Raw genomic sequence first — 27819 nt, 5'->3', positions numbered from 1 at the left:
GGGCCAGTTCAGTCAGTCGAAGGAGGGTGACAGTGGAAGAGTACTGGTTGGTTCGGCGGGAAAGGAAGAAGCGGAGGGCTTTGAGTCCTTCGTGATGGGGGATGGAGGTGTACAGGGACTGGATGTCCATGGTGAAAATAAGGTGCTGGGGACCGGGGAAGCGAAAATCATGGAGCAGGTTGAGGGCATGGGTGGTGTCCCGAACGTAGGTGGGGAGTTCTTGGACTAAGGGGGACAGGACGGTGTCAAGGTATGCAGAGATGAGTTCGGTGGGGCAGGAGCAGGCGGAGACAATGGGTCGGCCGGGGCAGTCAGGTTTGTGGATTTTGGGCAGGAGGTAGAAGCGGGCGGTGCGGGGTTGTGGGACTATGAGGTTGGACCCAATGTGAGAATATGTGGAACCAAGAATAATACAGGAATTTGCAAAGTCATGATCTCTGGTGTAATTTGGGCATGTTAAATTACATAGAGTCATAGAGATGTACAGCACTGAAACAGACCCTTCGGTTCAACTCATCCATGCCGACCAGATATCCCAACCCAATCTAGTCCCACCTGCCAGCACCCAGCCCATATCCCTCCAAACCTTTTTTATTCATCTACCCTTTTATATGTTGCAATTGTACGAGCCTCCACCACTTCCTCTGACAGCTCATTCCATACATAAATCACCCTCTACGTGAAACATTTACCCCTTAGGTCTCTTTTATATCTTTCTCCTCTTACCCTAAACCTAAGCCCTCTATTTCTGGACTACCCCACCCCAGGGAAAAGACCTTGTATATTTATCCTATCTATGCCTGTCATGATTTCATAAACCTCTATAAGGTCACCCTTCAGCCTCCAACGCTCCAGGGAAAACAATCCCAGCCTAATCAACCTCTCCCGATAGCTCAAATCCTCCAACTGGCAACATTCATGTAAATCTTTTCTGAACCATTTCAAGTTTCACAACATCCTTCCTATAGGAAGGAGACCAGAATTACACACAATATTCCAAAAGTGGCCTAACCAATTCCCCGTAAAGCTGCAACATGACCTCCCAACTCATGTACTCAATACACTGACCAATAAAGGAAAGCATACCAAACGCCTTCACTATCCTATCTATCTGCGACTCCACTTTCAAGAGGCTTATGAACCTGCATCCGAAGGTCTCTTTGTTCAGCAACACTTAGAACATAGAACATAGAACCAAACCTCCAACTCACCCTCCATGCCATATCTCCGTATTTTCTGCAGTAGCCTACCATGGGGAACCTTATCAAACGCCTTACTAAAATCCATATATACCACTTCCTAGGACCTTACCATTAAGTGTATAAGTCCTGCTAAGATTTGCTTTCCCAAAATGCAGCACCTCACATTTATCTGAATTAAACTCCATCTGCCGCTCCTCAGCCAATTGGCCCATCTGATCAAGATCCTGTTGTAATCTGAGGTAACCTTTTTCGCTGTCCACTATACCTCCAATTTTGGTGTCATCAGCACCACCCTCTGTCTTCTGTCTTTGAGCCAGTTCTGTATCCAAATGGCTAGTTCTCCCTGTATTCCACGAGATCTAACTTCCCATGTCGAATGCCTTATTGAAGTCCATATAAATCACATCTACCGCTCTTCTCTCATCAGTTTCTTTGTTACTTCTTCAAAAAACTCAATCAAGTTTGTGAGACATGATTTCCCACGCACAAAGCCATGTTGACTATCCCTAATCAGTCTCTGCCTTTCCAACTATATGTGCATCCTGTCCCTCAGGATTCCCTCCAACAACTTGCTCATCACCGACATCAGGCTCACCAGTCTATAGTTCCCTGGTTTGCCCTTACCACTGGATGTAGGTTTGCTCACTAAGCTGGAAGGTTCATTTCCAGACGTTTCGTCACCCTACCAGGTAACATCTTCAGTGGGCCTCAGCCAGCGAAACACTGATGCTGATTCCTGCTTTCTATTTATATGTTTGGGTTTCTTTGGGTTCATGATGGCATTTTCTGTGGTGATGTCATTTCCCGTGGTGATGTCATTTCCTGTTCTTTCTCTCAGGATGAAGAGATAAATGGCCCCCAATGCTCCCAGCCTCATTCCTGATGATGGGGTCCTGTCCAAAACATTGATCTCCCAGCTCCATGGATGCTGCCTGACCTGCTGTGCTTTCCAGCAACACACTCTCAACTCTGATCTCCAGCATTTGCAGACCTCACTGTCTCCTAATTGATTTCAACCTTACTGTGAAGCCTCTTCCAAGGATGCCTACCTTGAAGAAGTTCTCCTCCTCCCTCTACAAAGATCTCAGTGAGTCCCCCTCTCACTGCACTCCCCAAGTCCTCTCCCCAATGTCTTAAGTCATCCAGCATTCCCTATACCTACCAGCCTTTCCTTTCACCCTAACAGAAATATACTGTCTCTGGACTCTCGTTACCTAATTTCTGAATGCTTCCCATTTTCCAGCCGTCCCTTTACTTGTGAACATCTGGCCCCAATCAGCTTTTGAAAGTTCTTGCTGAATACTGTCAAAATTAGCCTTTCTCCAATTTAGAACTTCAGCTTTTAGATTGGTGTATCCTTTTCTATCACTGTTTTAAAACTAATAGAATTATGGTCGCTGGCCCCAAAGTGCTTCCCCACTGATACCTCAGTCACCTGCCCTGCGTTATTTCCCAAGAGTTGGTCAAGTTTTGCACCTTCTCTAGTCGGTGCATCCACATATTGAATCAGAAAATCTTCTTGCTCACTCTTAACAAATTCCTTTCCACCTAAACCCTTAACACTATGGCTGTCCCAGTCTATGTTTGAAAAGTTAAAATCCCCTACCGTAACCACCCTATTATTCTTACAGATAACTGAAATCGCCTTACAAATTTGTTTCTCAATTTCCCGCTGACTATTAGAGGGTCTATAATACACTCCCAATAAGGTGGATTAGGTGCAGGTGAGATTTAGTAGGATGTTGTCTGGGCTGGAGCATTTCAGTTATGAAGACAGATTAGGCAAACTGAGGTTGTTTTCCTTCGCGTGAGCTGTATAAAACTATAGATAAGGCAGACAAGAATAAACTTTTCTCTTTGATCAAGGGACTAATGACCAAGGGTATAGATTTAAGGTAGAAACATAGGAACAAGATTAGCACATTCGGCCCCTCGAGCTGCCATTCAATAATATCATGGCTGATCTGTGAACTAACTCCATATGTCTGTCTTGGGCCCATATGCCTTCATACCTTATTTAATAAAAATTGTCTATCTCGGATTTAAATTTAACAATTAAATTCGCATTGACCAACAGTTGAGGAAGAGAGTTCTTAACCTCCAGTATTCTTTGGGTGTAGAAATGCTTTCTAACATCTCTCCTGGCCCTATTTCATGGCCTCTAAAACGGATTATGATCAGTGTATGTGATTGTCTCAGATGCATTACTGGTAACGTAAACATTGAAATACTGTAAAGCCAACACCAGGCTCAAAGTCTCCTCCTGAACTGTCGAATATTTCTGCTGATGAATGTTCAACATCCTAGAGAAATACCCAATAAGTCTTTCTATCTTCTTGTCATCGTCTTATAAGAGCACAGCACCCACACCCACATCACTTGCATCAATAGCCATCTTGAAATAGGCTGGAAATGTCAATTGAAATAGGCTTTGTGTAATTAGGTGTATCTAATACTGGGGTCGTGGTTAACACAACTTTTAGGCTGTCAAATACCTTCTGACAGTCCGCTGTCCATTTGCTATATCTACACCATGCATAATTAGATAGTACTTCCCAGCTTATGTCCACATATCTCCCGATGTGATAGTAATAACTCTTTCAGGCCATTTTGATTTTCCTCTGGAAGGTAACTCAATAATTTATCCCAATTTTTAATAAGTTCCTCATTGTTCAGTTTAGTTTGAGGAATGCCCAATTCACAATCCTCTGGACTCTTCTTCATTCTGTGTTGTAACTAATAACATAGTCTCCTTTGGTTTTCCTTCCCTGTCAAAATACCTTTTGAGCATATTCATATGATATACTGTGTGAGATTTCTTTCTGTCTGGTGTCCTTATCAAATAGCTTATCTCGCTCAATTTCCTTTCGACTTGATAAGATCCACTAAACCTTGCTTTTAAAGGTTCATCTATCACTGGAAGTAACACTAATGCCTTATCTCTGATAGAAAAACTTGAGTTTTTGATTTCTTGTCTGCTTCCTGTTTCATTGTATGCTGTGATCCTTTTAAATGCAGTCTAGCCAACTCCCCCACTCTATTTAATTATTCACTAAAATCTAACACATAGTCCAAATATGTGGATTATGAAATCTGACTTACAAATTTCTCCTTAATCAATTTTAGTGGGCCTCTTATTTCATGCCCAAAAACTAATTCAAATGACTGAATTTGGTTGATTCATTTGGTCCATTTCTGATTACAAAAAGTACAAGCAGCATTCCCTTGTCCCAATCATCTGGATACTCTTGACTATAAGCTGTCAGTTTGGTCTTTAATTCCTGATTTAATTTCTGATGAATGGCTTTTGCCCAAAACATCAATTTTCCTGCTCCTCAGATGCTGCCTGACCTCCCATTCTTTTGCAGCACCACATAATCTCCAGCATCTGCAATCCTCACTTTCGCCTAACATGGTTTTTAATATCTGATGCCACTTTTTGTCCGCTTCATGCGACTCTGGATGGGATGCAGTAGATTTGAATTGTTTTATTCCTAAGCTGTCCAAACCTCCTTGAATAATTTTGATGTGAAATTTCACTCTTGATCTGATTGTATCACTGTAGCTAGTCTGTATCAAGTGAAATATTTTAGTAATTCCTCTACAGTCATTTTGGCTACAAATCTAGTGGATGCGTCCATTATTGTTGACAAATACTGATTCCCAATTTTTGTTTTAGGTAGGGGTCCTACGCAATAATTTAAGACTCTTGTAAAAGGTTCCTCAAAAGCAGGAATTAAAGGTGTGGGTTTTATACTGTCTGTGGCTTTTCAATTACCTGACATGACATATCAGGCAAAATGCAACTTGTTTCTTTGTAGTTTAGCTTGAGTTTTTCTTACCCATAAATGACCCCTAGTGGTAGTTCATAAGCCACCCGCAACACCAACTTTCCATAACCCACTGGCAAAATGACTTGATGAACTTCTGAGCTGAAAAATGTGTTACTGGAAAAGCACAGCAGGTCAGGCAGCATCCAAGGAGCAGGAAAATCGACGATTCAGGCATAAGCCCTTCTTCAGGAAAAGCTGAAAAAGGGCTTATGCCGGAAACGTCGATTCTCCTGCTCCTTGGATGCTGCCTGACCTGCTGTGCTTTTCCAGCAACACATTTTTCAGCTCTGATCTCCAGCATCTGCAGTCTTCACTTTCTCCTAGTTGATGAACTTCTGCCCATTTTTCATTAGCCTGAAAATGTGATGGTCTCCATTTCCTCATTAAGACATCATTTTTAAGAGGAGAAAGTGAGGTCTGCAGATGCTGGAGATCAAAGTTGAAACTTTATTGCTGGAACAGCACAGCAGGTCAGGCAGCATCCAGGGAACAGGAGATTCGACGTTTCGGGCACAGGCCCTTCTTCAGGAATGAGCAGAGAGTGTTCAGCAGGAGAAGATAAAAGGTAGGGAGGAGGGACTTGGAGGAGGGGAGTTGGAAATGGAGATGACCTGGGGTGTGCAGTGAGAGAGGGACTCACTGAAATCTTTGTAGAGAGAGGCAGAGAGCTCCCTACCTTTTATTTTCTCCTGCTGAACACTCTCTGCTCATTCCTGAAGAAGGGCCTGTGTCCGAAACGTCGAATCTCCTGTTCCCTGGATGCTGCCTGACCTGCTGTGCTGTTCCAGCAATAAAGTTTCAACTTTGATCTCCAGCATCTGCAGACCTCACTTTCTTGCAGTCTTCTGCAGTCTTCTTCTTGACCTCTCCGCCTCCATCCTACTCCGACCTATCACCCTCACCTTGACCTCTTTCCACCTATCACATTTCCAACTCCCCTCCTCCAAGTCCCTCCTCCCTACCTTTTATCTTCTCCTGCTGAACACTCTCTGCTCATTCCTGAAGAAGGGCCTGTGCCCGAAACGTCGAATCTCCTGTTCCCTGGATGCTGCCTGACCTGCTGTGCTGTTCCATCATTTTTAAGATAATAGCATTTAGGAATACATTCAGATACTTTTTTCTGTTTATGCCTTTTGATACAAATCTTTTAAACTTTCATCTTTCTGCTGTAACTAAGTTAATTTATCTGAGCTAAAAATGTGTACTTTGTCATCTCTCTGTTCTTGGTTTGTTTCAAGCATTTGATCAAACAGGGTCTCTGCTAATTCCACTTCAATATTCTTATTTGTACTCTTTGATTTCTCCTGTTTCAGCTGGTGACTTTGTGACCTCATTACCACATAGTTGAGAAACATTCCACGAGATGAGTCCTGCAGTATTTCAGTTGCCTGAGTTTCCATTGGCTTTTCAAACACAGTAGACAACACTCCTACCTGTGAACCAGCTATGTCATTAGCAAGGACAAATTGTATTCCTGGAGCTGAGAGTTTGTCCAGTACTCCTATCATGTCTCTCCAATCTTCACTGGACACTAACCTCACTCTACAGAATTGAGCACTTCTTGTCTCGCTGTGAATTCCCATTACTCGCATCATTTCTGGCAATAGTCCTTCAGAGGTACATATCACCTCATCTTTCAACATCAAAGATTGAGATGATCCTGTATCTCTTAATATTGTAACCTCTTTACTTGCTGTTCCTGGCCTATGCAGGTAAACTTTACCTTTGCAGTTATATGGTTTAAGATCTGGCACTTCTTCTTTAACCAACCTCTGATCAGGTTGTACATTCAGGTGCAGCTTTCTAGCCTCCACTGTGCTTTCCATTACCAAGCCAACAAAATTCACTGCCTTATCCTAGTTTCCTACATTTGGCTTCCCTTTTCTAAATCCACCAACACTGTGATTTCATGTGACCTACTTTATTACAGTGAAAACTCCAGAGCTTTTTAACTTCTCTTTGCCCATCAAGGGTTTCCTTTTTATCCTGTGGTAAGCTATCCTTATGATCTTCACTGAGAACTATCTCTCTTTTCCCCAATTTCTATCCCTCATAGATTGAAAGTGATTTTGGATGCCAAACTTTAATTTATGGACCAACCATTTTAGCCATTTTAGCTGCTAATCTCGTCATTTTAACTCTCTGCTCTTCCACATGAGTTCTCAATGCGTCAGAAAGTGAATTTTTGAACTCCTCTGAAATAATCATCTCTTGAAGAGCATGATATGTACTTATCCACCTCTCAAAATTACTTTGTTTGATCATTTCAAACTCAGTGTATGTTTGCCCAGGATCTTTCCTTAGATTCCCCAAATGTTGTCTGGTGGCTTCTGGCACAAGCTCATGTACACTTAAGATGGCTTTCTTCACACCCTCATGCACCCCAGATACCTCCTCTGATAGTGATGTGAATACCTCATTAGCTCTGCCTACAAGTTTTGTTTGGATCAACAAAACCCACATGGTCACTGATCACCGCATTTGTTTAATGCTTTCAAATGAGATGAAAAAGGCTTCCACATCCTTCTCATCAAATTTAGGTAATGCTTGAATATATTTAGTCAGTTTCTCACTAGGTCTTTGGCTACCATGGGTATGCTTATGCCCACACTCTTTCTCACCAACCTTACCTTCAGTCTTCATCTCCATCCTTTTAAGCTGACTTTCCTATCTAAGTGCCAATTTCTGAAGTTCAAACTCCCTCTCTTTCTTCCTTTCCTCCCTCTCCTTTTCTGTCTCTTCTCTCTCTCTTCTGTCTCTTCTCTCTCTCTTTCTTTCCCTCTTCCTCTCTCTTCTCTCTTGCTTTCTCTTTTTTTGTTCTGCTAAAACAATTCCTTCCCTTTCTCTTTCCTCCGTTCTTAATCGTAATTAAAACCGTTTCATTTCTGTTGCCCTTTCCTTGTCTTTGGTCTCTAACTCAAGCTTTTTCATTTTCAATTGACATTTCCAGCAAATTTAAATGCTGATCTATTGCTGTAATTATCTCTCCTTTCCTTATGGAAGTAGACACTTCAACTCCAGCTTGTGTGCTAATTCCAGCAGCTTGGCCTTAATCACCTTTTGCAAAACCCCCCAAATCAATTCTTCTACCACAGAAAATTCTTCGTGACTGAAAGATCCATTGCTATCCCAAGCACTGCCTAAACGAACTGAAATCAACGCCCAGAACAAAAGAAACTAACACCTACCACTTACTACCTCAGAATCCAGCAACCCTAATCCCAGTCGGAACTATAAAACAAATCCCGCTAAAAACCCCCAATCTGTTATGGACCAGGCCAGACCCCCTCAAAACATTTGGAGAAACATTTTTGAACTGTAACTTTGCTAGTTGTTTTAAGGAGGTGTACAGCAGCTGGCCTGACCACTTAGTTTTAAACCAAACAGAATTTATTTGTTGGACTACAGAATGAAACACAAACAAAAGAGAAGCAAATACCGAAAAACTTAACCTATTCAAAAACCCAACAGTTATCCCAGCTCAATGATGCTCTTCCAATGATGCTCTTGCCAACTATCCCCATTAACACCTCCCCCCCTTTGCAAAAAAGGCAAAATCAACCATATGTTCTTACAGGAGAGAGAGAAATGGCAGGGAGATTCAGATGGAACACCTTCTTCTGTATAGCTGTTTCTTGGGCCAGTAGCCTCAAAACTGACTGACTTCTTTCACTGAATAGCCAAACTGCTAAAACCAAACCTAACCAGAGAAAGGCGGAGCTTGGTGAACTGGCCACTTACCTTTTATTGCACAAGCGTTTTTTTTTTAATTTGAAAGCATTCTCAAGTAGTGAAACCCAGACTTTTCAGAATCACTGCTTTTACGACCACTCTGAAAAAGAAACCAAGGACAGCATAACCGTGTTAAAGGAGCAGCAGCTTCACACCTCTGCTTCCTTCCAACAAGCCAGAACACCCTGGATTCATGCGATCTAATCTTCCAGAACAGCCTATCATGTGGAACCTTATCAAAGGCCTTACTGAAAACCATATAGACTACATCTACCTCCTGCCTTCACCAACCTTCCTGGTCACTTCATCAAAGAACTCTAAAAAATTTGTGAGGCATGTTCTCCCACTCACAAAGCCTTATTATTTACTTATCTATGCGAATTAACTCTGTGATCTGCCTGTATTGATCGCAAGACAAAGCTTTTCACTGTGTCTCGGTACACGTGACAATAAATTCAGTTCAAATTCAAATCTAATCCTGTCTTTCTAAATGCATGTGTATCTTATCTCTCAGAATCTTCTCAAGTAACTTACCTACCTCAGATGTTAAGCTGACTGCTCTATAGTTCACAGGTGTTTCTTTGCAGCCTTTCTTGAATAAGGGCACAACATTTACTAACCTCCAGTCTTCCCAGGCCTTACCTGTGGCTAGTGATGATGTAGAAATATCAACCAGGGCCCCTGCAATTTCTTTTCTAGCCTTTTGCGTGTTTTTAGATGTATCTAGTCAGGACCGGGATATTTATCCACTTTCATACATTCTAATACATCCAACACCTCCTTTACTGTGATATGGATTGTCCCCAAGATGTCTGCATCAACTTTCCCAAGTTTGAAAGTTTTCATGTCTTTCTCCATAGTTAACACAGAACCTCACCCACCTCCTGCAGTTCTATACATTCATGTCCATTTTGGTCCTTGAGGGGCCCTATTGTCTATCTAGTTACTATTTTTCCTTTAGTATACTTAAAGTACCTCTTTGGATTCACCCTAATCTCCTCAGCCAACGCTAGCTCATGCCCCCTTTCTGCCCTCCTGATTTCCTTTTTCAGTTAACTCCCATACTCTCTGTGTACCTCCAGAGATTTCCTTGATCCCACCTACCTGTACCTGAGCCGTGCCTCCCTGTTTCTGGTCAAAACCTCAATATCTCTTACTTTCTAGGTTCCTTATTCCTGCCAAACGTACCCTACATTCTCCGAGGAACATATAGAACTTGAACTCTGAGTATCTCAGTTTTAAAGGCCTCTCACTTGCCAGAGGACCCTTTGATTAGATTAGATTACTTTTTGATTAGATTAGATTACTTAGAGTGTGAAAACAGGCCCTTTGGCCCAAAAGTCCACACCGACCCGCCGAAGCGCAACCCACCCATACCCCTACAACCTAACACTACGGGCAATTTAGCATGGCCAATTCACCTGACCCGCACATCTTTGGACTGAGGGAGGAAACCGGAGCACCCGGAGGAAACCCACGCAGACACGGGGACAATGTGCAAACTCCACACAGTCAGTTGCCTGAGTCGGGAATTGAACCCGGGTCTCTGGCGCTGTGAGGCAGCAGTGCTAACCACTGTGCCACCGTGCCTGCAAACAAACTAATCCAATCAACCCCTACAAACTCCTGTTTAATTCCATCAAAATTTGCCTTACCCTAATTTAGATCTTGAGCCTGTGGATCAGTTTTGTCCCTCTCCCAAAACTATTTTAAAATAAATAGAGCTATGGTCACTGGTCACAAAATGCTCCCCGCTATCACCTTTCCTGCCATATTTCCCAAGGGTAGGTCGTGTATTGCCCCTTGCTGAATAGGACCCTCTATATACTGCTTAAGGAAACTTTCCTGAACACATTTGACAAATTCCACCCCACTGAAGCCCTTAACGCTCTGGCAGTCCTTGCCTGTGTTAACAAAATTAAAATCACCTCCTATGACAACCCTATTGCTCCTGCTAGTTTCCCGAATCTCCCTGCATATTTGTTCCTCTAATTCCTGTCGACTATTTAGGGGCCAATAGTACAACCCCAATAAGTTCACCATTCCTTCTTATTTCTTAGCTCCACCCACAAAGCCTCACTGGATGATCCCTCAGTTATTTCATCTCTGATAATTGCTGTGATTCTTGCATTAATCAAAAATGCAATTTCCCCTCCACCTCTGTCCTGCCTAAAGCACTTGTACCCTGGCACATTAAGCTGTTAATCCTGTCCTTCCCTTAGCCATGTTTCTGTAATATTGTAGTCACACCTACCTGCCCTTACCTGTTAGTCCTCTTGTATTGAAATAAATGCAATTTAATCCAACAGGCATTCCTTGCCCCCATTACGTTCCAGCCTGACCTATCTTTTCAATTTAACATTTCTGATTACTGTATCTCCTTCCAGCCTCAACTTGCCTCCCTGCTGTTGAAGATTTCAAACCCCTGCCAATCCAGTTTAAATCTTCCCTTGCAGCACTAACAAACCCGGCCATCAAAATGTTGGTCCCCTTCCAGTTCAGGTGCAACCTGTGCCTCTTGAACAGGTCACCTCTGCCCCAGAAAAAATTCCAATGATCTAAAAATCTGAATTCCTGCTCTTGCACCAATTCTGTAGCCGTGCATTCATCCTCTTGTTCTTACCCTCACTTGCACTTGCCACTGGAAGTAATCCGGAGATTATCACCAACCAAATCTTGCAGGTATTCCACAGTATGACCTACTAATTTTCATATCATCCATAAACTCACTGTTCAACCTTCTTCCATTCAAGTCTAAATCATTTATATACCACAAACAGCAAAGGCCCCAACACTGATCCCTGCAGAGCACCACTAGATGCAGGCTTCTAATCACAAAACAAATTGCTGTACAATCACCCTCTGCTTCCTGACACTCAAAGTATTCTGGATCAATTTAGCTAAATTTCCTTGCATCCCATTGGCTCTTGCCTTTGCTATCAATTTTATATATGAAACCTTATCAAAAGTCTTGCTGAGGTCTATGCAGGGTATATCAAATGCATTGCCCTTATTGACATACTCTACGAAAAATTCAATCAAGTTGGTCAAGCATGACCTCCCTTTAACAAACTCAATACTGATTATATTTGATTGGTCCCTTCCTCTCCAAGTGCAGATTTACTCTATCCCTCAGAATTGCTTCCAGTAGTTTACCCATCCCTGAGGTTAGGCTAACTGGCCTGTGGTTTTCCAGCTTGTCCCGTCATCCCTTCTTGATTAATGATGCCACATTGGCTGTTCTTTATTCCTCTGGCACCTCTCCTGTGGCCACAGAGAAATTGAAAATTCTTGCAGCACACCTGCTATCTCCTCCCCTATTTCACTTGTTACCTTGAGATATATTTCATCTAGCTCTGAGGTTTGTCTACTTTTAAGTTTGCCAGACCAATAAATACATCCTATCTGTCTATGCTAATCTTTATTCTTATATGCTATGTTTTGGTTTATCCAAAACATTTCTAGTCAGTGGTAACTCCCAGGATGTTGATTGTTGATAAAATGCGGCCTTGATTTCAAGGAGTATCATTCTCATCTCAACTTACATAGGAACCCCACCATCTGCAAGTTCCCCTCCAAGCCACTAAACATTCTTACTTGGAAGTATGTCACCATATCAAAATCACTGACAAAATCCTGGAGTTCCCTTCCTAACAACATTGTATGACTACCTAAAGAACATAGATTACAGTGAGTCAAGAAGGCAACTCTCCAACGGCTTGACAGGGCAACTGTGGATGGGCAATATGTGACACTCCCAAATCCTATGAATTATTTTTTTAAAAACCCTGTCTGGTTTTCCTTTAACTTATGTTATGCATCAACTTTTCTGCACTGTAGATGCACCTTAGTGATTCTAGCTACTGTTTGAGCTCTGAAAGCTGTCATCGAAGAGTTTGGTGCTGGAAAAGCACAGCCGGTCAAGCAGCATCCGAGGAGCAGGAGAATTGACATTTTGGGCATACGCCCTTCATCGGGAAGCTTTCTTTGACTCTGATTTCCAGCATCTGCAGTCCTCATTTGCTCCTATGAAAGCTGTAGTTCAAGCTTGTGCAGCAGGTGACACCTCCTGTACATGGGAAGTGTCTTTTATTTTACTTCAAAAATATAATTAATTCATAAAATTCTCTATAAATGCACATTGTCCCAAAAGCGGTTCAGTTCTGTAGAGTTGAATATCAAGTAAATAAACAAAACATTGGATTTTAACTCTTTCCAAAAAACCCAAGGCCTCTCACACGCATAGTACTAATATTTATACATATCTGAGACATTAGGAGGGTCCGATAACTGAACAAATGCCCATTTACCTTCAGCAGGAAGACCTCAGACATTGATTTTTCCCCAGTGTGCCTTGGCTGTAGTTGCCCAAGCTTTAGTGCGTCCCTCAGACATTGTCCTTGACCTGGAATGCGTCAGCATGCAACACTCAGTCGAGGTCAACTTCTTGTTCTGGAAGACCAGCAAGTTTTGAGCAGACCAAAGAGCATCTTTCACTGAATTAATGGTCCTCCAAACACAATTGATGTTTGTCTCTCTGTGTGTCCCAGGGAACAGAACATATAGTACAGAGTCCCACATTATGGAGCTACTCGGGACAAACGTTGACACAAACCATTGCATCTTCCTCTAGACTTCTTTTGCAAAAGTATATTTCAAAAGGAGATATGTGACAGTCTCAATGCACTCCTCTTCCGGCCTCCCCAACCTTCCACAACCACTTACAGGGCAGCATGCAGTGGTGGAGACCAACCGGACGTACATGAAGGATCTCACAAGTAGTGCCCTTCTTACCACCAGCCAAGCGATGACTTGGTACTTGTTAGAATGTCTGGTGATAAGGCATTCTGCCAAATGACTAACAGTCTGCTCAGGGAACCGTGTAACAGCGTCCACCCCTCCTTTTCCATCAGAGTTTCAAGGATGCTGTGTGCAGACCTCTTGCTGATGGACTGGTGGTCAAAGGTGCTTTGCTTTGCAAATGTCTCGAAAGTGATACAGAATGGTCCAACTACCTGCAGTGTTCTGCAGTAGCGAGGCCAGTCACATCCTTCACATCACGTGGGGACAGTACATGGTGATACTTCGTGTTTGTGTACTGAGAGTCAATGCACAGTTTGATGCAGTTGCACACAAAGGTGGCCATTAGGATGAAGGCAACAGTGGGTACGTTCCTTGACCAACACCAACCCCCACCCCCGACTCCAAACCAGAGTTTTGTTCATGGAGTCCCTGCAGAACTGGTTTACCTTGAGCTTCCAGATTAAGTGGAAAATGGCTCAGGTGGCTGAAATAGTGCAGTTTTGGGGAATGGGCCATACCTGCGCATGTACAAGATCAGAGGGAGTGCCTCACACCTGATGACCGAGTTTTTTATCCACAATGGAGAGGGAGCAGTGCTCCCAAAAGATTAGTTTCTGCCTCATTTTGGCAATAGGCTCCTTCCAAGATTTTGTGCATGCCCTGGCCCCTCCGAACCATATTCCGAACTCCTTCAGGTAATCTGTCCTGATGATGAAGGGAATGAAGGTTTGGTCAGCCCAGTTCCTAAAGAACATGGCCAAAATCTTGTCTCGATTACCTTGGCTCTCGAGGCCAGGTCAAACTGGTTGCACATGGTCTGAGTTTACACACTGAAGGTGGATCCGAGCAGAAAATGACAACATCATCCATGTACAGTGAAGCTTTGGCCTGTAGGCCTCCACTGCCTGGAATAGTCACTCCTCCCAGGATTGCATCCTTCCTGATGGACTCAGCAAAGGGCTCTGTACAACACACAAACAAGGCAGGAGAGAGTGGGCAACCCTGCCTGACTCCGAATTTGATTGGGAAGCTTTCTGATTCCCATCCATTGATTGAAACTGCATTAACAATGTTGGTGTAGAGCACTCAGACCCAATTGCAGATTCTCTTCCCAAAGCCTATTTTGAACAGCATGTCCCACATGTAAATGTGCAATATTCTATTGAAGTCCTTCTGATGAAGCAGGCATCCACCCCTCTGTCCTGCATGTAGGTGATCGTATTCCTGAGGAGCGCGAGGCTCTCAGAATTCAGCCTGCCCAATACAGCGCAGGTTTGGTTAGGGAGAATCACCAATCACAGAGCAGACCTGACCTCGTTGATGAGGACCTTAGACAGGATATCTTAGTCTGTATTCAGCAATGATAATGGCAGCCAATTTCTAATTTCTTTCTTCTCCCCCTTCCGTTTGTAGATGTAGGTGATGATGTCTTTCCTCACGGATTTGCTCATAGTACCTGCCAGAAGCATATTGTTGTGCACTGCAGCAGGTCCTGGCCAATCAAGTCACATAGAGCCAAATACTACTCAGCCTGTAAGCCATTGCTTCTGGGAATTTCATTCTTTTCTAAGGACTGGAGGGCCTTGGTTAGCTCATCCAGAAATATTGACTGATCCAGTCTGTCACACATGCTGTCATCTAGGACCTCCATGATAGACAACAGGAACAAGTGGGAGGCCATGCTATCTGTCGGCTTTGTGTTATACAAACAGGCATAAAAGCGTTTATTGATCCTCAGGCTGTCAGACTGGGATGACCCTGCCAAGCCATCTTCTTCCTTCAGGCCGCTGAGCACAGAGCTCTCCTTGTGCACCTTCTGGAAGAAAAAATTGCAACAACATCACATCTTGCTCCACGTTGTGGGAGACTATCATGGAAGCCTCTGAGGCACAGAGCAAGACTTGCTGACTCTTCACCTCTTTGAAATCTTCTGTGACATTGACCCCCATCATCTACAGCAGAAGTAGGTTCTGCATACTTTCTGGAGATTGGACAGTTTTGCCTGCCTCTCTCCTACCTTCTGAACACCTTTGAGGATGAAGAACCTGTTGATGTTCCTTTGACTGTTTTCTAATATTCCATTGGATACTCAAAGATAGACTTTACAGTTCTCCAACCTGTGTAATCTCTTTTGAGCTCCTCACTGTTTTATGGGGTCAACAATTTCACATTGATCTTCCATATTCCTAATCATCCCACTCGTCATCCTGTAGGTAACAGTTGGCCAGCAGGAGGCAGAAATGAGAAGAACACCAGTTATTCGACCAAAAACATATGGGACGCCAACAGGAAATCTATTCTTGAGCAGATAGACTTGTCGAGTCGCAGCCAGGTGAATTTATTCTGTGCTCCACCTGCAGGGGTGCTGAAAATGTGCAGCTTGGCAATACTAACTGTTTCCATCGGGAGTCTGGATGTGGACTCCAATTTATTGTCAGCCTCTCGATCGTCCATCCGCATTGAAGATGCAGTTGAAGTCTCCAGCCAGAATGAGCGGCCTGGACATCGCTAGCATCAGTAGGAGCTTCTGCAGGATGGCCAGCAGTTCACTCTTTACAAGTTAATTAGTCTCAGCAGAACTTTTCCTTACATAATGTCTGCTATGAGGAGGAGCCTGCCTACCACCTCTTTAACTTAGGGAATGGTGAAATTGCCTCCTCGCAGCAGGATACTCAGACCGGAGGAACGGCTATCCTGTCCCCCTTGACCAAATCAAAGACCCATGGGTCCATAAGCTTGACTATCTCTGATAGCTGCTGAAGTGTGGTATCCCAGATCCTGCAGAAAGAGAAGATCTGCTTTGACATTGGCCAGGTAAGCCAACGTGGAAACACGTTGTACAATAGATTTATCCCAATGCACATTAATGCTGGCAATTTTAACACCCATTTTAATAGTTTATAGAATACCCCAATGTCCATTCTGCTGCAGTCTTGTCACTTGGTGACTCTCTGCATCCCCATGGTGTGGGTGAATTATTGGACAACTATCCACACTGAGGTAGCTTTCTTTCTGAAAGGATTTCCCTGTTCCATTAACATTTGGGCTTGAATGAAGCCAGCAGGGTCCAGTTCTGAGTGTGAGAGAGGGACTGTCAGACTGTCCCTTATCTCTATTGCCCAGAGATGTGCAGTGGTGGGTATCCCTTGGTTTCCAATGGCTGGAGTTGGGCTTCACTGGACTCCTTGTGACATTTGGTGTTTCTGGGTTGTGGGGCGCTCCTCTCCTTCACCCCATGGTACTTTGTCTCTTATTTTGTTGATGCTCAGCCCTCTACATGTCTTCATCATCCGAGAAACTGCTGGTGTAGCCATCATGCAGCTGCCTCTTTCATTATTGCTGTGCTTCTTTGTTGGCCTGACGTATCTTTCTTTTCCAGTATCCACTCACCTGCCTCCTTCGTTTCCTCCTCCATTGACTCTGTCTGGTCAGGTGGAGGTTGGGTCAATTATGCATCCGCATTAGTTACCTTTTTCTGATCTCTGGCCTGTCCCTCCTTCTGGATTCTCCTTTATGCCACAGGATGGCTTGACCAAATTGGTCTTCCATACCATTAGCTTACTTTCAACTTATTTCAAATTCACTTAGTTTATTCTTATTTTTGTCCTGTTTACTCTAAACTGAAGATTAGTAAAGGTAGAAGTTCCTGCTCCTTACCACAAATTAGCTCCCTCTGCGGTGCCTGTGAATTCTTAAGCTTCTTATGCAAGGCTGGAAATTTCCATTCTTTTTAATTAATATGGTTGAAACACAATCCCTATTTGCAGCTGTTCTTAGATTTATGCAGCACCATTGGTCCAACCAATCCAAAACATTAACCCAAACTAAATTAATCCCATCTGCTTGTTCTTGACCCATATCCGTCTAAACCTTTCCTATTCATGTCGTTATACAAATGTCTTTTAAATGTTGCAAATGTACCGACATACATCACTTCCTCAGGAAGTTGAATTGAATTGCATTGGATTTATTGTCACGAGTACAGAGACACAGTGAAAATCTTTGTCTTGCGAGCAATACAGGCTGATCACAAAGTTAAATGGCACAGATAAGAAAATAATAGGTAAACAGTGGCAAAAATCAAAACATAGATATAGGCGAATGCTAAGAATTTGTGAGTCCATTCAGTATTCTAACAACAGTAGGGTAGAAATTGTGTTCAAAACTGGCTGGTGTCTGCGTTCAGGCTTCTGTACCTTCTCTCTGATGGTAAAGGTTGTAGAAAAGCATTGCCAGGGTGGGATGGATCTTTGAGAATGCTGGCGGCCTTTCCTTGACAGCGAGCCTGTTAGATGGATCCTATAGATGGGAGGTTGGCCTTTGTGATTATCCAGGCCGAGTTTACCGCTCTCTGACCTTGAATGGTACAGTTGCCATACCAAGTAGTGATACATTCTGACAGAATGCTCTAAATGGCACACCTATAAATGTTGGCAAGGGTATTTGCCGTCATGTCAAATTTCCTCAGCTGCCTGAGGAAGAAGAGATATTGTTGGGCCTTCCAGTGGCAGTTACTGGAAGAGGCCAAGAAAGCTTGTTGATGACCACTCCCGAAAGCTTGACACACTCCACTGGTTCCATCTCTATGCTGTTAATGTGTAGGGGGACATGAGTAACATCCCGTCGAAAGTCAGTAATGAGTTCCTTGGTTTTGCTGGTATTGAGAGCTAGGTGTTTCTCAGTGCACTATTTTTCCAGGTCATCCACCTTCTGTCTGTAGTCTGTTTCGTCACCATCTGAGATTCGACCGACTATGGTGGGGTCAGCAGCGAATTTGTAAATGGCATTAGTCTGGTATGTTGTGACGCAGTCACGGGTATACAGTGATACAATAGGGGGCTGAGTACGCATCCCTGGGAGACTTCAGTGTTGAGTGTTAGTGAGGATGAAATATTGTCCTCAATCTTCACTGATTGTGGCGTGTTGGTCAGGAAACTGAGGATCCAGTTGCAGAGAGTCGTGCTTAAGCCGAGATCACTAAGTTTAGTAATCATTCTTGAGGGGATAATTGTGTTGAAAGCTGAACTGCAGTCAATGAGTAGGATTCTTACGTAGCTGTTCTTGGTGACACTCCTCACCAAGGAGTGAAGGTGGAGGTGTGAAGGGCAAGTGATATGGTATCTGATGTGGATCTGTTGGTCTGATAGGCAAATTGGAGTGGGTCAAGAGTAGTGGGGAGGCCGGAGTTGATTAATGCCATGACCAGCCTTTCAAAGCACTTCATGACCACCGAAATTAGGACCACTGGGTGGTATTCATTGAGACATGTTGCATGAGCCTTCTTAGGTACAGAGATGATGTTGGCTGTCTTGAAACAGGCAGGGACAGTGGCCTGCTGTAGGGAGAGGTTGAAGATGTCTGAGAAGACCTCTCCCAATGGATCTGCTCATGCTCTGAGTACACAGCCTGGTACTCTGCCTGGTCCCATTGCTTTCCTTGGATTCACATGAAGGAAAACTGACCTGACCTCTGATGCAGTGACTGTTAGGATAGGTTCATCAGGAGTTGTTGGAATATGTATTACCTCTCTGCCGAAATTCTGCTCAAAGCTAGCATAGAAGGCGTTGAGACAATCTGGATCTGATATCTTGCACTGACTCTTTTTAGAGTCTGTTATGTCATTCACTCCTTGCCATGGTTGCTGGGAGTCTGTCTGGGTCTCTAGTTTGGATCGGTATTGGTCCTTGGCTGTCTTAATGGCTCTGCGAAGGTCATACTTGGATTCCTTACATTTGAATGGGTCTCCTGGTCTGAAAGCCTCACTCCTCATTCAGGGTTTCCTGTTGGGAAACACCCAGATTGACTTCTTCGATATGCACTTCTCCACACACATCCTGATAAACTCTGTGACAGTGGTGGCATACTCGTCCATGGTACCTGCGAACTGTTTGAACATGGCCCAATCAGCCAATTCCAGATAGCACTGGAGTTGATCCTCTGCCTCCTCTGACCAGCACTGGACTGTATTAGCGAGGGGGTCTACTGCTTGAGCTTTTGCCTATAAGCCAGGAGAAGAAACATGGCATTGTGGTCGGAGTTCCCGAAATGAGAGTGAGGGATGGAGTGGTAGGCATCTTTCACAGTGGTGTACCAGTGGTCTAAAATGTTCAGACCCCTGGTGGGGCAAGTAAAGTTCATTCACAAGCAAACCACCCTCTGCATAAAATGTGTGCCCATCATGACTTCTTAAAAAAACTTTCTCTTCTCACCTTAAAAATGTGGCCATAGTCTTGAAATTCTCCATCCTAGAGAAAAGACACCTGACATTAACCCTATTTATATCCTTCATGATTTTATAAACTTATATAAGGTCACCTCTCAACCTCCTATACTCCAGTGAAGAAAGCCCCAGCCGATCCCGCCGTTTCTTACAACTCAAATCTTTCATATCCAGCAACATCATGGCAAATCTCTTCTGAACCCAGTCCAGCTTAATAATATCTTTTCTATAACTGGGTGACCAGAATTGGAGACAGCATTCCAGAAGAAATCTCACCAATGTCCTATGCAACCTTAACAATTCTTCCTCACTCCTATACTCAAAGGACCTAGCAATGAAAGCAAGCATGCTAAATGCCTTTATATATCCCTGTATATCTGTAATGCACACTTCAAAGAAATATGTATCTGAATCTCTATGTCCCTCTGTTTTAGAAAATTACCCGAGACCGTACCATTAATTGTATAAGTCCTATCCCTGTTTGTTGTACTGAATTGCAATACCTCACATTTATCCATCTGTCATTTTTCAGCCCATTGGCCTATTTTATCAAGGTCCCTTTGTAATCTTAGAGAGAAAGTGAGGGCTGCAGATGCTGGAGATCAGAGCTGAAAATGTGTTGCTGGAAAACCTTGGATGCTGCCTGACCAGCTGCGCTTTTCCAGCAACACATTTTCAGCCCTTTGTAATCTTAGGAAACCTTCTTCATTGTCTACTATACTACCAATTTTGGTGTCGTCCGCAATCTTACTAACCATGCTTCCTCTATGGATGTAGGTATGCCCGCTGAGCTGGAAGGTTCAATTTCAGACGTTTTGTCACCATACTAGGTAACACCTTCAGTGAGCCTCCAGGGGCAGCACTGCTGATGCTTCCTGCTTTCTATTTATAGAAGAATCTCAACCTGAGCCAAAAATCTTCTCAAAACTCACTAATGCCTCCTATATTCTCATCAAAATCATTTATATAAATGACAAACAAAAGATGACCCAGAACAGATTCCTGTGGAACACCACTGGTCACAGGCCTCCAGTCCAAAAAACAACCTTCCACCGTCACTCTCTGTGTACAACAATTTCACCAATTATCTATCCAATTGGCAAGCTCACCCTGAATCCCATGTGATCTAATTTACTAATTAGTCTACCATATGGAGCCTTGTCAAAGGTTTTCCTAAAGTCTAAGTAATCAACATCTACTGCTCTGCCCTCATAATCTTTTTAGTAACTTCCTCAGAAAGGTTTGTGAGACACGATTTTCCTCACACAAAACCATGTTGACTATCTATCCCTAATCAATTTTTGATTTTCTAAATGCCCGTAAATCCTATCTTTTAAACACACCTTCAATAATTTACCCACAATTGAAGTCAGACTCACAGACCTATAGTTCCCCAATTACTTATTACAAGCTTTCTGAAACAGAGGTACAACATTAGCCACCCTCTAGTCATCAGGCACCTCACCTGTGGTTATAGATGTTGCAAATATTTCTGCAAGAGGGTTTGTAATTCCTCGCTTACTTCCCAAAATAGTCTGGGATACATTAGATAAGGTCCCGAAAGATAATCCACCTTTATATTCTCAAAGACCTCCAGAACTTGCTCTTCTGTAATGTGAGCTGTTTTAAAGCATCAAAATTTATTTCTGTGTTCTCAAGCCTCCATTTCTTTCTACACAGTAAAAACTGATACTTAATATTCACTTAGTATCTCTTCAGCACAAAGATGACCTCCTTGATCTTTAAGGGGCCCAACTCTCTCTCTAGTTCCCCTCTTACTCAGTGTACTCACAGAACTTTTTTGAATTATCTTATCTGCCAATTCTATTCCATATTCCCTCTTTGCCTTCAGGATTTCTTTCTTAAGAATGCCCCTGCACTCTTTACATTGAACACAAGATACAATTGAACCAATTTGTCTATATCTAAAATAGGATTCACTTTTATTCTTGACTAGAACCCCAATACCTTTATTCATCCATAGTTCCTTAATCTTACCAGCCATTCTCTTCACTTGAACAGGAGAAAGTGAGGACTGCAGATGCTGGAGATCAGAGTCGGGACTGTGGTGCTCTTCGGATGCTGCCTGACCAGCTGTGCTTTTTGAGCACCCCACTCCCGACTCTTCGCACTAACAGGAACATTAATGCCTCTGAACTGTCATCACACTCTTGAAAGCCTCCCATTTGTCAGACATCCTTCTACCTGCCAACAGTCTACTCCAATCAACTTTTGAAAGTTCTTATACCATCAAAATTTATCTTACTGCAATTAAACACTTTTATGAAAAGATTATCCATTTCCATAAATATTTTCTAACTAGTAAAATTGTGCTCGCGAGACTCAGTGTTTCCTTATTTCAGTCACCTGCCCTCCCTTATTGCTCAAAAGGAGGTCAAATTTTGCTCCTTCTCTCGAAGGAACATCCACTTGTAGATAAAAATTTTCTTGAATACATTTGACAAATTCTTCACCATCCAAACTTTTAACATTATTGTAGCACCAATCAATGCTTAGAAAATTAAAATCCACTATATTACAAGTTTGTTATACTTAAATATATCTGAGATCTCCCAACATATTTCTAGATGCACCTCTAATATCCTAGTTCACACTGCACCCTCCATTATCGCTTTGTCTGATTATCTATTACCACTTTTCCACCACCTCCCTTTACAATTCAGTAGGAAAAGTTTAAATCAGAAATTAACTTCAAAATGTTGGTTCTGTGGAAAGGTTACTAGAACTGTAACATTAACTCTGATTTGTCTCCACAGATGCTGCCAGACTGACTGAGCTTTTCCAGCAATTTTTTAATCTTGTTTTGATTTATAGCATCTGCAGTTCTTTTGGTTTTTACAAAATATTGGTATTTGGAGTGATCTGCATCTCATGTGAGTTGCAGCACATCAGCATATATTTAGAAGTGCCAATGATATAATTACAAATAGGTCTTAGCAAATTTTGAGAAGATTTGTAGCTCAGTTTGAGGTTCTGGATGTAAGTTTGCTCACTGAGCTAGAAGGTAATTTTCAGACATTTCGTCACCATACTAGGTAACATCATCAGTGAGCCTCTGGTGAAGCATTGATGTTATGACCTGCTTTCTATTTGTGTTTAGGTTTCCTTGGATTGATGATGTCATTTCCTGTGGCGATGTAGTTTCCTGTTTTTTCTTGGGGGCGGGAAATGGGGCCGAGGTCGATGTGTTTGTTGATAGAGTTCTGGTTGGAATGCCATGCTTCTAGAAATTCTCCTGCGTGTCTCTGTTTCGCTTGTCCTAGGATGGATATGTTGTCCCAGTCGAAGTCGCGTCCTTCCTCATCTGTACGTAAGGATACTAGTGAGATTGGTTCATGTCTTTTTGTGATGGAAATGTGTTGCTGGAAAAGCGCAGCAGGTCAGGCAGCATCTAGGGAACAGGAGAATCGACGTTTCGGGCATTAGCCCTTCTTCAGGAATGAGGAAAGTTGGTCGAAACGTCGATTCTCCTGTTCCCTAGATGCTGCCTGACCTGCTGCGCTTTTCCAGCAACACATTTCCATCTCTGATCTCCAGCATCTGCAGACCTCACTTTCTCCTCATGTCTTTTTGTGGCTAGTTGATGTTCATGTATCCCGGTGGCTAGTTTTCAGTCTTTTTGTCCAATGTAGTGTTTGTTACAGTACTTGCAAGGTATTTTGTAAATGACGTTCGCTTTGCTTGTTGTCTGAATAAGGTCTTTTAAGTTCATTAGCTGCTGTTTAAGCGTCTGGTGGGTTTGTGGGCTACAATGATGCCAAGAGGTCTGAGTAGTCTGACAGATATTTCTGAGATGTCTTTGATGTAGGGGAGAGTGGCTAGGGTTTCTGCATGTATTTACTTCTTGCTTGTTTGGGTTTATTGCTGAGAATTTGGCGGTCTGTGTTCTTTGGGTACCCGTTCTTTTTGAATATGCTGTATTGGTGATTTTCCTCTGCTCTTTGTGGTTCCTCTGTGCTGCTGTTTATGGTGGCTCATTGAAATAATGTTCTAGTGCAGCTTCGTTTGTGTGTGTTGGGATGATCAAGACCATCAATACCATCCTTACTGGAATAAAATTCACAAAAGAGGACGGAAACAATAACAAACTGCCATTTTTAGATGTCACAGTAGAGTGAACAGCCAATGGGGAACATCAAATCAGCGCCTACAGGAAAATAACACATACAGACTAAATACTGAACTACAGAAGCAATCATCCCAATACCCACAAATGAAGCTGCATTAGAACAATATTTCAACAAGCCACCACGCACTGCAGCACAGAGGAACCACAAAGAGTAGAGGAAAATCACCTATACAGCGTATTCAAAAAGAACAGGTACCCAAAGAACACAGACCGCCAAACTCTCAGCAATAAACAGCAGCTAATGAACTTTAAAGACCTTATTCAGACAACAAGCAAAGCAAAAATCATTTACAAAATACCTTACAAGTACTATAACAAACATACATTGGACAAACAGGCCGAAAACTAGCCATCAGGATACATGAACATCAACTAGCCACAAAAAAGGCACGACCCAATCTCATTAGTTTCTTTATGTACAGATGAGGAAGGACGCTACTTCGACTGGGGCAACATATCCATCCTAGGACAAGCCAAATAGAGACACGCAGAAGAATTCCAAAAAGCATGGCATTCCAACGAGAACACTATTAACAAACAAATCAACTTGGACCCCATTTACTACCCCCCGAGAAAAAGAACAGGAAATGACATTGCCACAGGAAATGACATCACCAACCCAAGAAAACCTAGACACATAAATTGACAGCAGGTCATAACACCAGTGCTTCACCAAAGGCTCACTGATGCTGTTACCTAGTATGGTGATGAAATGTCTGAAAATGAACCTTACAGCTCAGTCAGCAAACTTACATTCACAAGTACGTCTATCTGGGTGAGTTTTGGGGTGGATTCTGTTGGAGTTCTCAAAAGAAAGCTGGGCGTATATTTGAAAATGATGAATTTGATTGGCTACAGAGATTGGGCTGGAGAATGGGACTAGTTGGGTAGCTCATTCAGGACCGGTTCAGCTACTTTGGGTCAAGTGACCTCCTCCTAAAGTGTAAAATTCTCAAATTCTGTTCAATGATTCAAAGTAATAAGTGATAGAATAGTGATATAGAGCCTTTGTGCATTTGCACTGAGATTACTCTGTGCAGTTTAGTCTCCTCATGTAAGGAAGGATATATTTCTGTTAGAGAGATTCAAGAAATGTTTTCTAGGTTGATTCCTGCAGTGAAAGGTGTATGTTATGAGTAGAGTTTAGGAGTATTAAACTTATATTCCACAGAATTCATTTAAAATACTAATCTATTTAAAATAAATGATATTATTAAAAATCTTGACAGGATGAATGGTTGAAGGATGTTACCTTTGGCTGGGAAAACAAGGTCACATGGTTGTAATAAGAAGTTGGTCATTTTAGCTGAGATGAGGAACCATTTTTTCACAAAATGTGTTGTCATTCTTTGGAATTAGAGTGTGAATGCAGAATTATTGACATAAATCATAGCATTAAGGAAGCTAAGAGATATTGAGGCATAGTGAAAAGATGGAATTAAGATAGAATAGACCTGTTCATACAGAATGGTGGAATATGCTCAAGCAGCCAATTGCTTAACTGTTGTTGGGCTAGCCACACATAAATATTATGATAACAAGAATTTGGATATTCTGTGGCATCTTACCTTCTGACTTCCTAAATCCTTTCCAGGATATACCTGTGTCTACTGGAATACTCTCTAATTATAGATGTAACACTCAAAAAGTTTAACTGTCTCAGAGAATTAAAAATTAGTATTGACTTGATTAACATTCAATTAAGCAACTTAATCATTCGCTTCCTTGATCACATCATGAATTAAATATATATCAGTTAAAATTCACATTTCAGAATCCAACAAGATTTCTTCAACAACTTGTCCCAAACCCCAGCCTCTATGATCTTCTGAACGAGAGTAGCAGCTTCAGTCAAATACCAGCATATCTAGGGTCATCTCCAAATGACTCACTATCCTAATATATATGCTAGACAGTCATTATAGTTGGATCTAAAATCTTGTACTCCTTACGTAACAGCACTGTGGAAGCAGTGGTCACCTGCATTTTGGGAATAATTAACCATTAGCAGCACTTTTTAGCTCGACCAGTAACACCTACTAACCCACAAATACAGAAATTTAAAAATTACAGCCAACACAAAGAAAGACATGACAGTCAGACTGGAAAGGGAATGTCTGTTATGTCTGGAAGCCAGCAGTCATTAAATACTAAAATGGATCAAAGTGGCTAGTAATGAGACAAGTATGAACACAAAAAATATTCCAGACGAGTCATAAATAACAATATATCGCTAGCATCTAATATCTGAAAACACAGAAGCAATGATTATGCTTTGAAATTGTTATTTCGCCTGCTCTCAACCTTCTGTTGAATTTCACTGAAATTATATGCCATGTAACTGGGAACTAAGGATTATCCTTGTCACTGATCACATTGTTTTACAAAGTGATAACTCAGTGTGTTTCTGATCTGCTTTTGGTCTTATCGTTGTAAAAAGTATTTAAGACAATCTTTGAGAATGTTCTCATTATGCATTATACATTGATTTCAGCATGAATGTTATTTTTATTATTTTAATGACAAATGAGGAGTATAGCAAGCTTGTGATTGCAAATATTACTTCTTGGATAAAAAGTGAAAGAATGCTTTCAACTCTTACCTTCTAAGTACTTGTTTTTATTCCAGAAAAATTCTGACATCCTAAGAAGTTCACACGGCATCTCCATTGTGCATACATACAACAAAATTGCTTATGTATTGGTGAAGTTTGAAGTATTACATCACAAGGCATGGGCAAAAGAAATTTCAACTCTACAATACTGTAAGTACATAAGTACATAATTCCTTTGAAGAAAAACATTCTACTATACTATGGTCAATTGTGAGATAGACTTTACAGGTGAGCAGTTATGGTGCTCGGGCTTCATGCACTAGGAGAAAATACTGAGAATGTGGCAGTGAAGGTTAATACATGTGACTTTCCGTTCATTAAAATTTCTGAAATCTGTGCAGCCAGCATTCAGTATTTTTAATACAAATACTTCATGCTAAGGCAGAAGTGGGTACTGCAGATGCTGGAGATTAGACTCAAGATTAGAGTGGTGCTGGAAAAGCACAACAGGTCAGGCAGCGTACGAGGAAAATCGACGTTTCAGGCAAAAGCCCTTTATCAGGAATGAGGCTGGGAACCTCGGGGTGGAGAGATAAATGTGAGGGGGTGGAACGGGGGAGAAGGTAGCTGGGAGTGCAGTAGGTGTATGGAGGTGGGGGTGAAGGTGATAGATCGGAGAAGAGGGTGGAGCAGATAGGTGGGAAGGAAGATTAATTGGTAAAGTATGGGGAGGAGAAATGAGGAAACTGGGACCCTCCAACCCCATGGCATCAATGTGGACTTCACCAGTTTCCTCATTTCTCCTCTCCCCACTTTACCCCAGTTCAAACCTTCCAGCTCAGCACTGTCCTCATGACCTGTCCCACCTGTCAATCTTCCTGAGAAAGGGCTTTTGCCCGAAACGCGATTCTCTTGCTCCTCGAATGCTGCCTGAGCTGCTGTGCTTTTCCAGCACCACCCTAATCTTGACTTTATGCTAAGGTTCATGTTTTTATTTTGCAACTGTTTTGTGGAGAAGCACAGTTGAGCTCTAATTCTCCAAACATGGTAAAATATGGCTTTAGGTCAGAACTACCTGAACTTTTTGTGCTTGATGGACCATGTGAAATCCAATGTGACCTCCTAATTTTTGGGGAAGAATTTTTGGGGCTATGGGGAAGAACTCTGTCTCCGTGGTCGCCGCAGCTACTTCCGCCCCCAGTGACGTCAGCAACCTACATTTGGACCACATCGCCGCATGTGTCTCCGCCCCCCCGCCGCGTTCCGTCACCACGCCTAACCCCGCCCCCCCGCCGCGTTCCGTCACCACGCCTAACCCCGCCCCC

General features: G+C 42.5%; 1 protein-coding gene across 1 annotated transcript in view; it reads left to right on the top strand.

The window, feature by feature from the left end:
• The window catches only part of LOC122540179 (dynein axonemal heavy chain 8-like), a 1249383-nt gene that overhangs the window by 319594 nt on the left and 901970 nt on the right, over positions 1 to 27819 (top strand). The window contains exon 17 of the mRNA XM_043675521.1: positions 26569 to 26704. Within this exon, the coding sequence (XP_043531456.1) occupies positions 26569 to 26704 (136 nt within the window). The remainder of the gene's footprint in view (positions 1 to 26568; positions 26705 to 27819) is intronic.

The sequence above is a fragment of the Chiloscyllium plagiosum genome, chromosome 3 (genome assembly GCF_004010195.1).
Source record: "Chiloscyllium plagiosum isolate BGI_BamShark_2017 chromosome 3, ASM401019v2, whole genome shotgun sequence".
In the NCBI taxonomy this organism is placed as follows: Eukaryota; Metazoa; Chordata; class Chondrichthyes; order Orectolobiformes; family Hemiscylliidae; genus Chiloscyllium; species Chiloscyllium plagiosum.
Note: the sequence above shows the minus strand (reverse complement) of the source record. Positions and strands in the feature narration are given on the sequence as shown.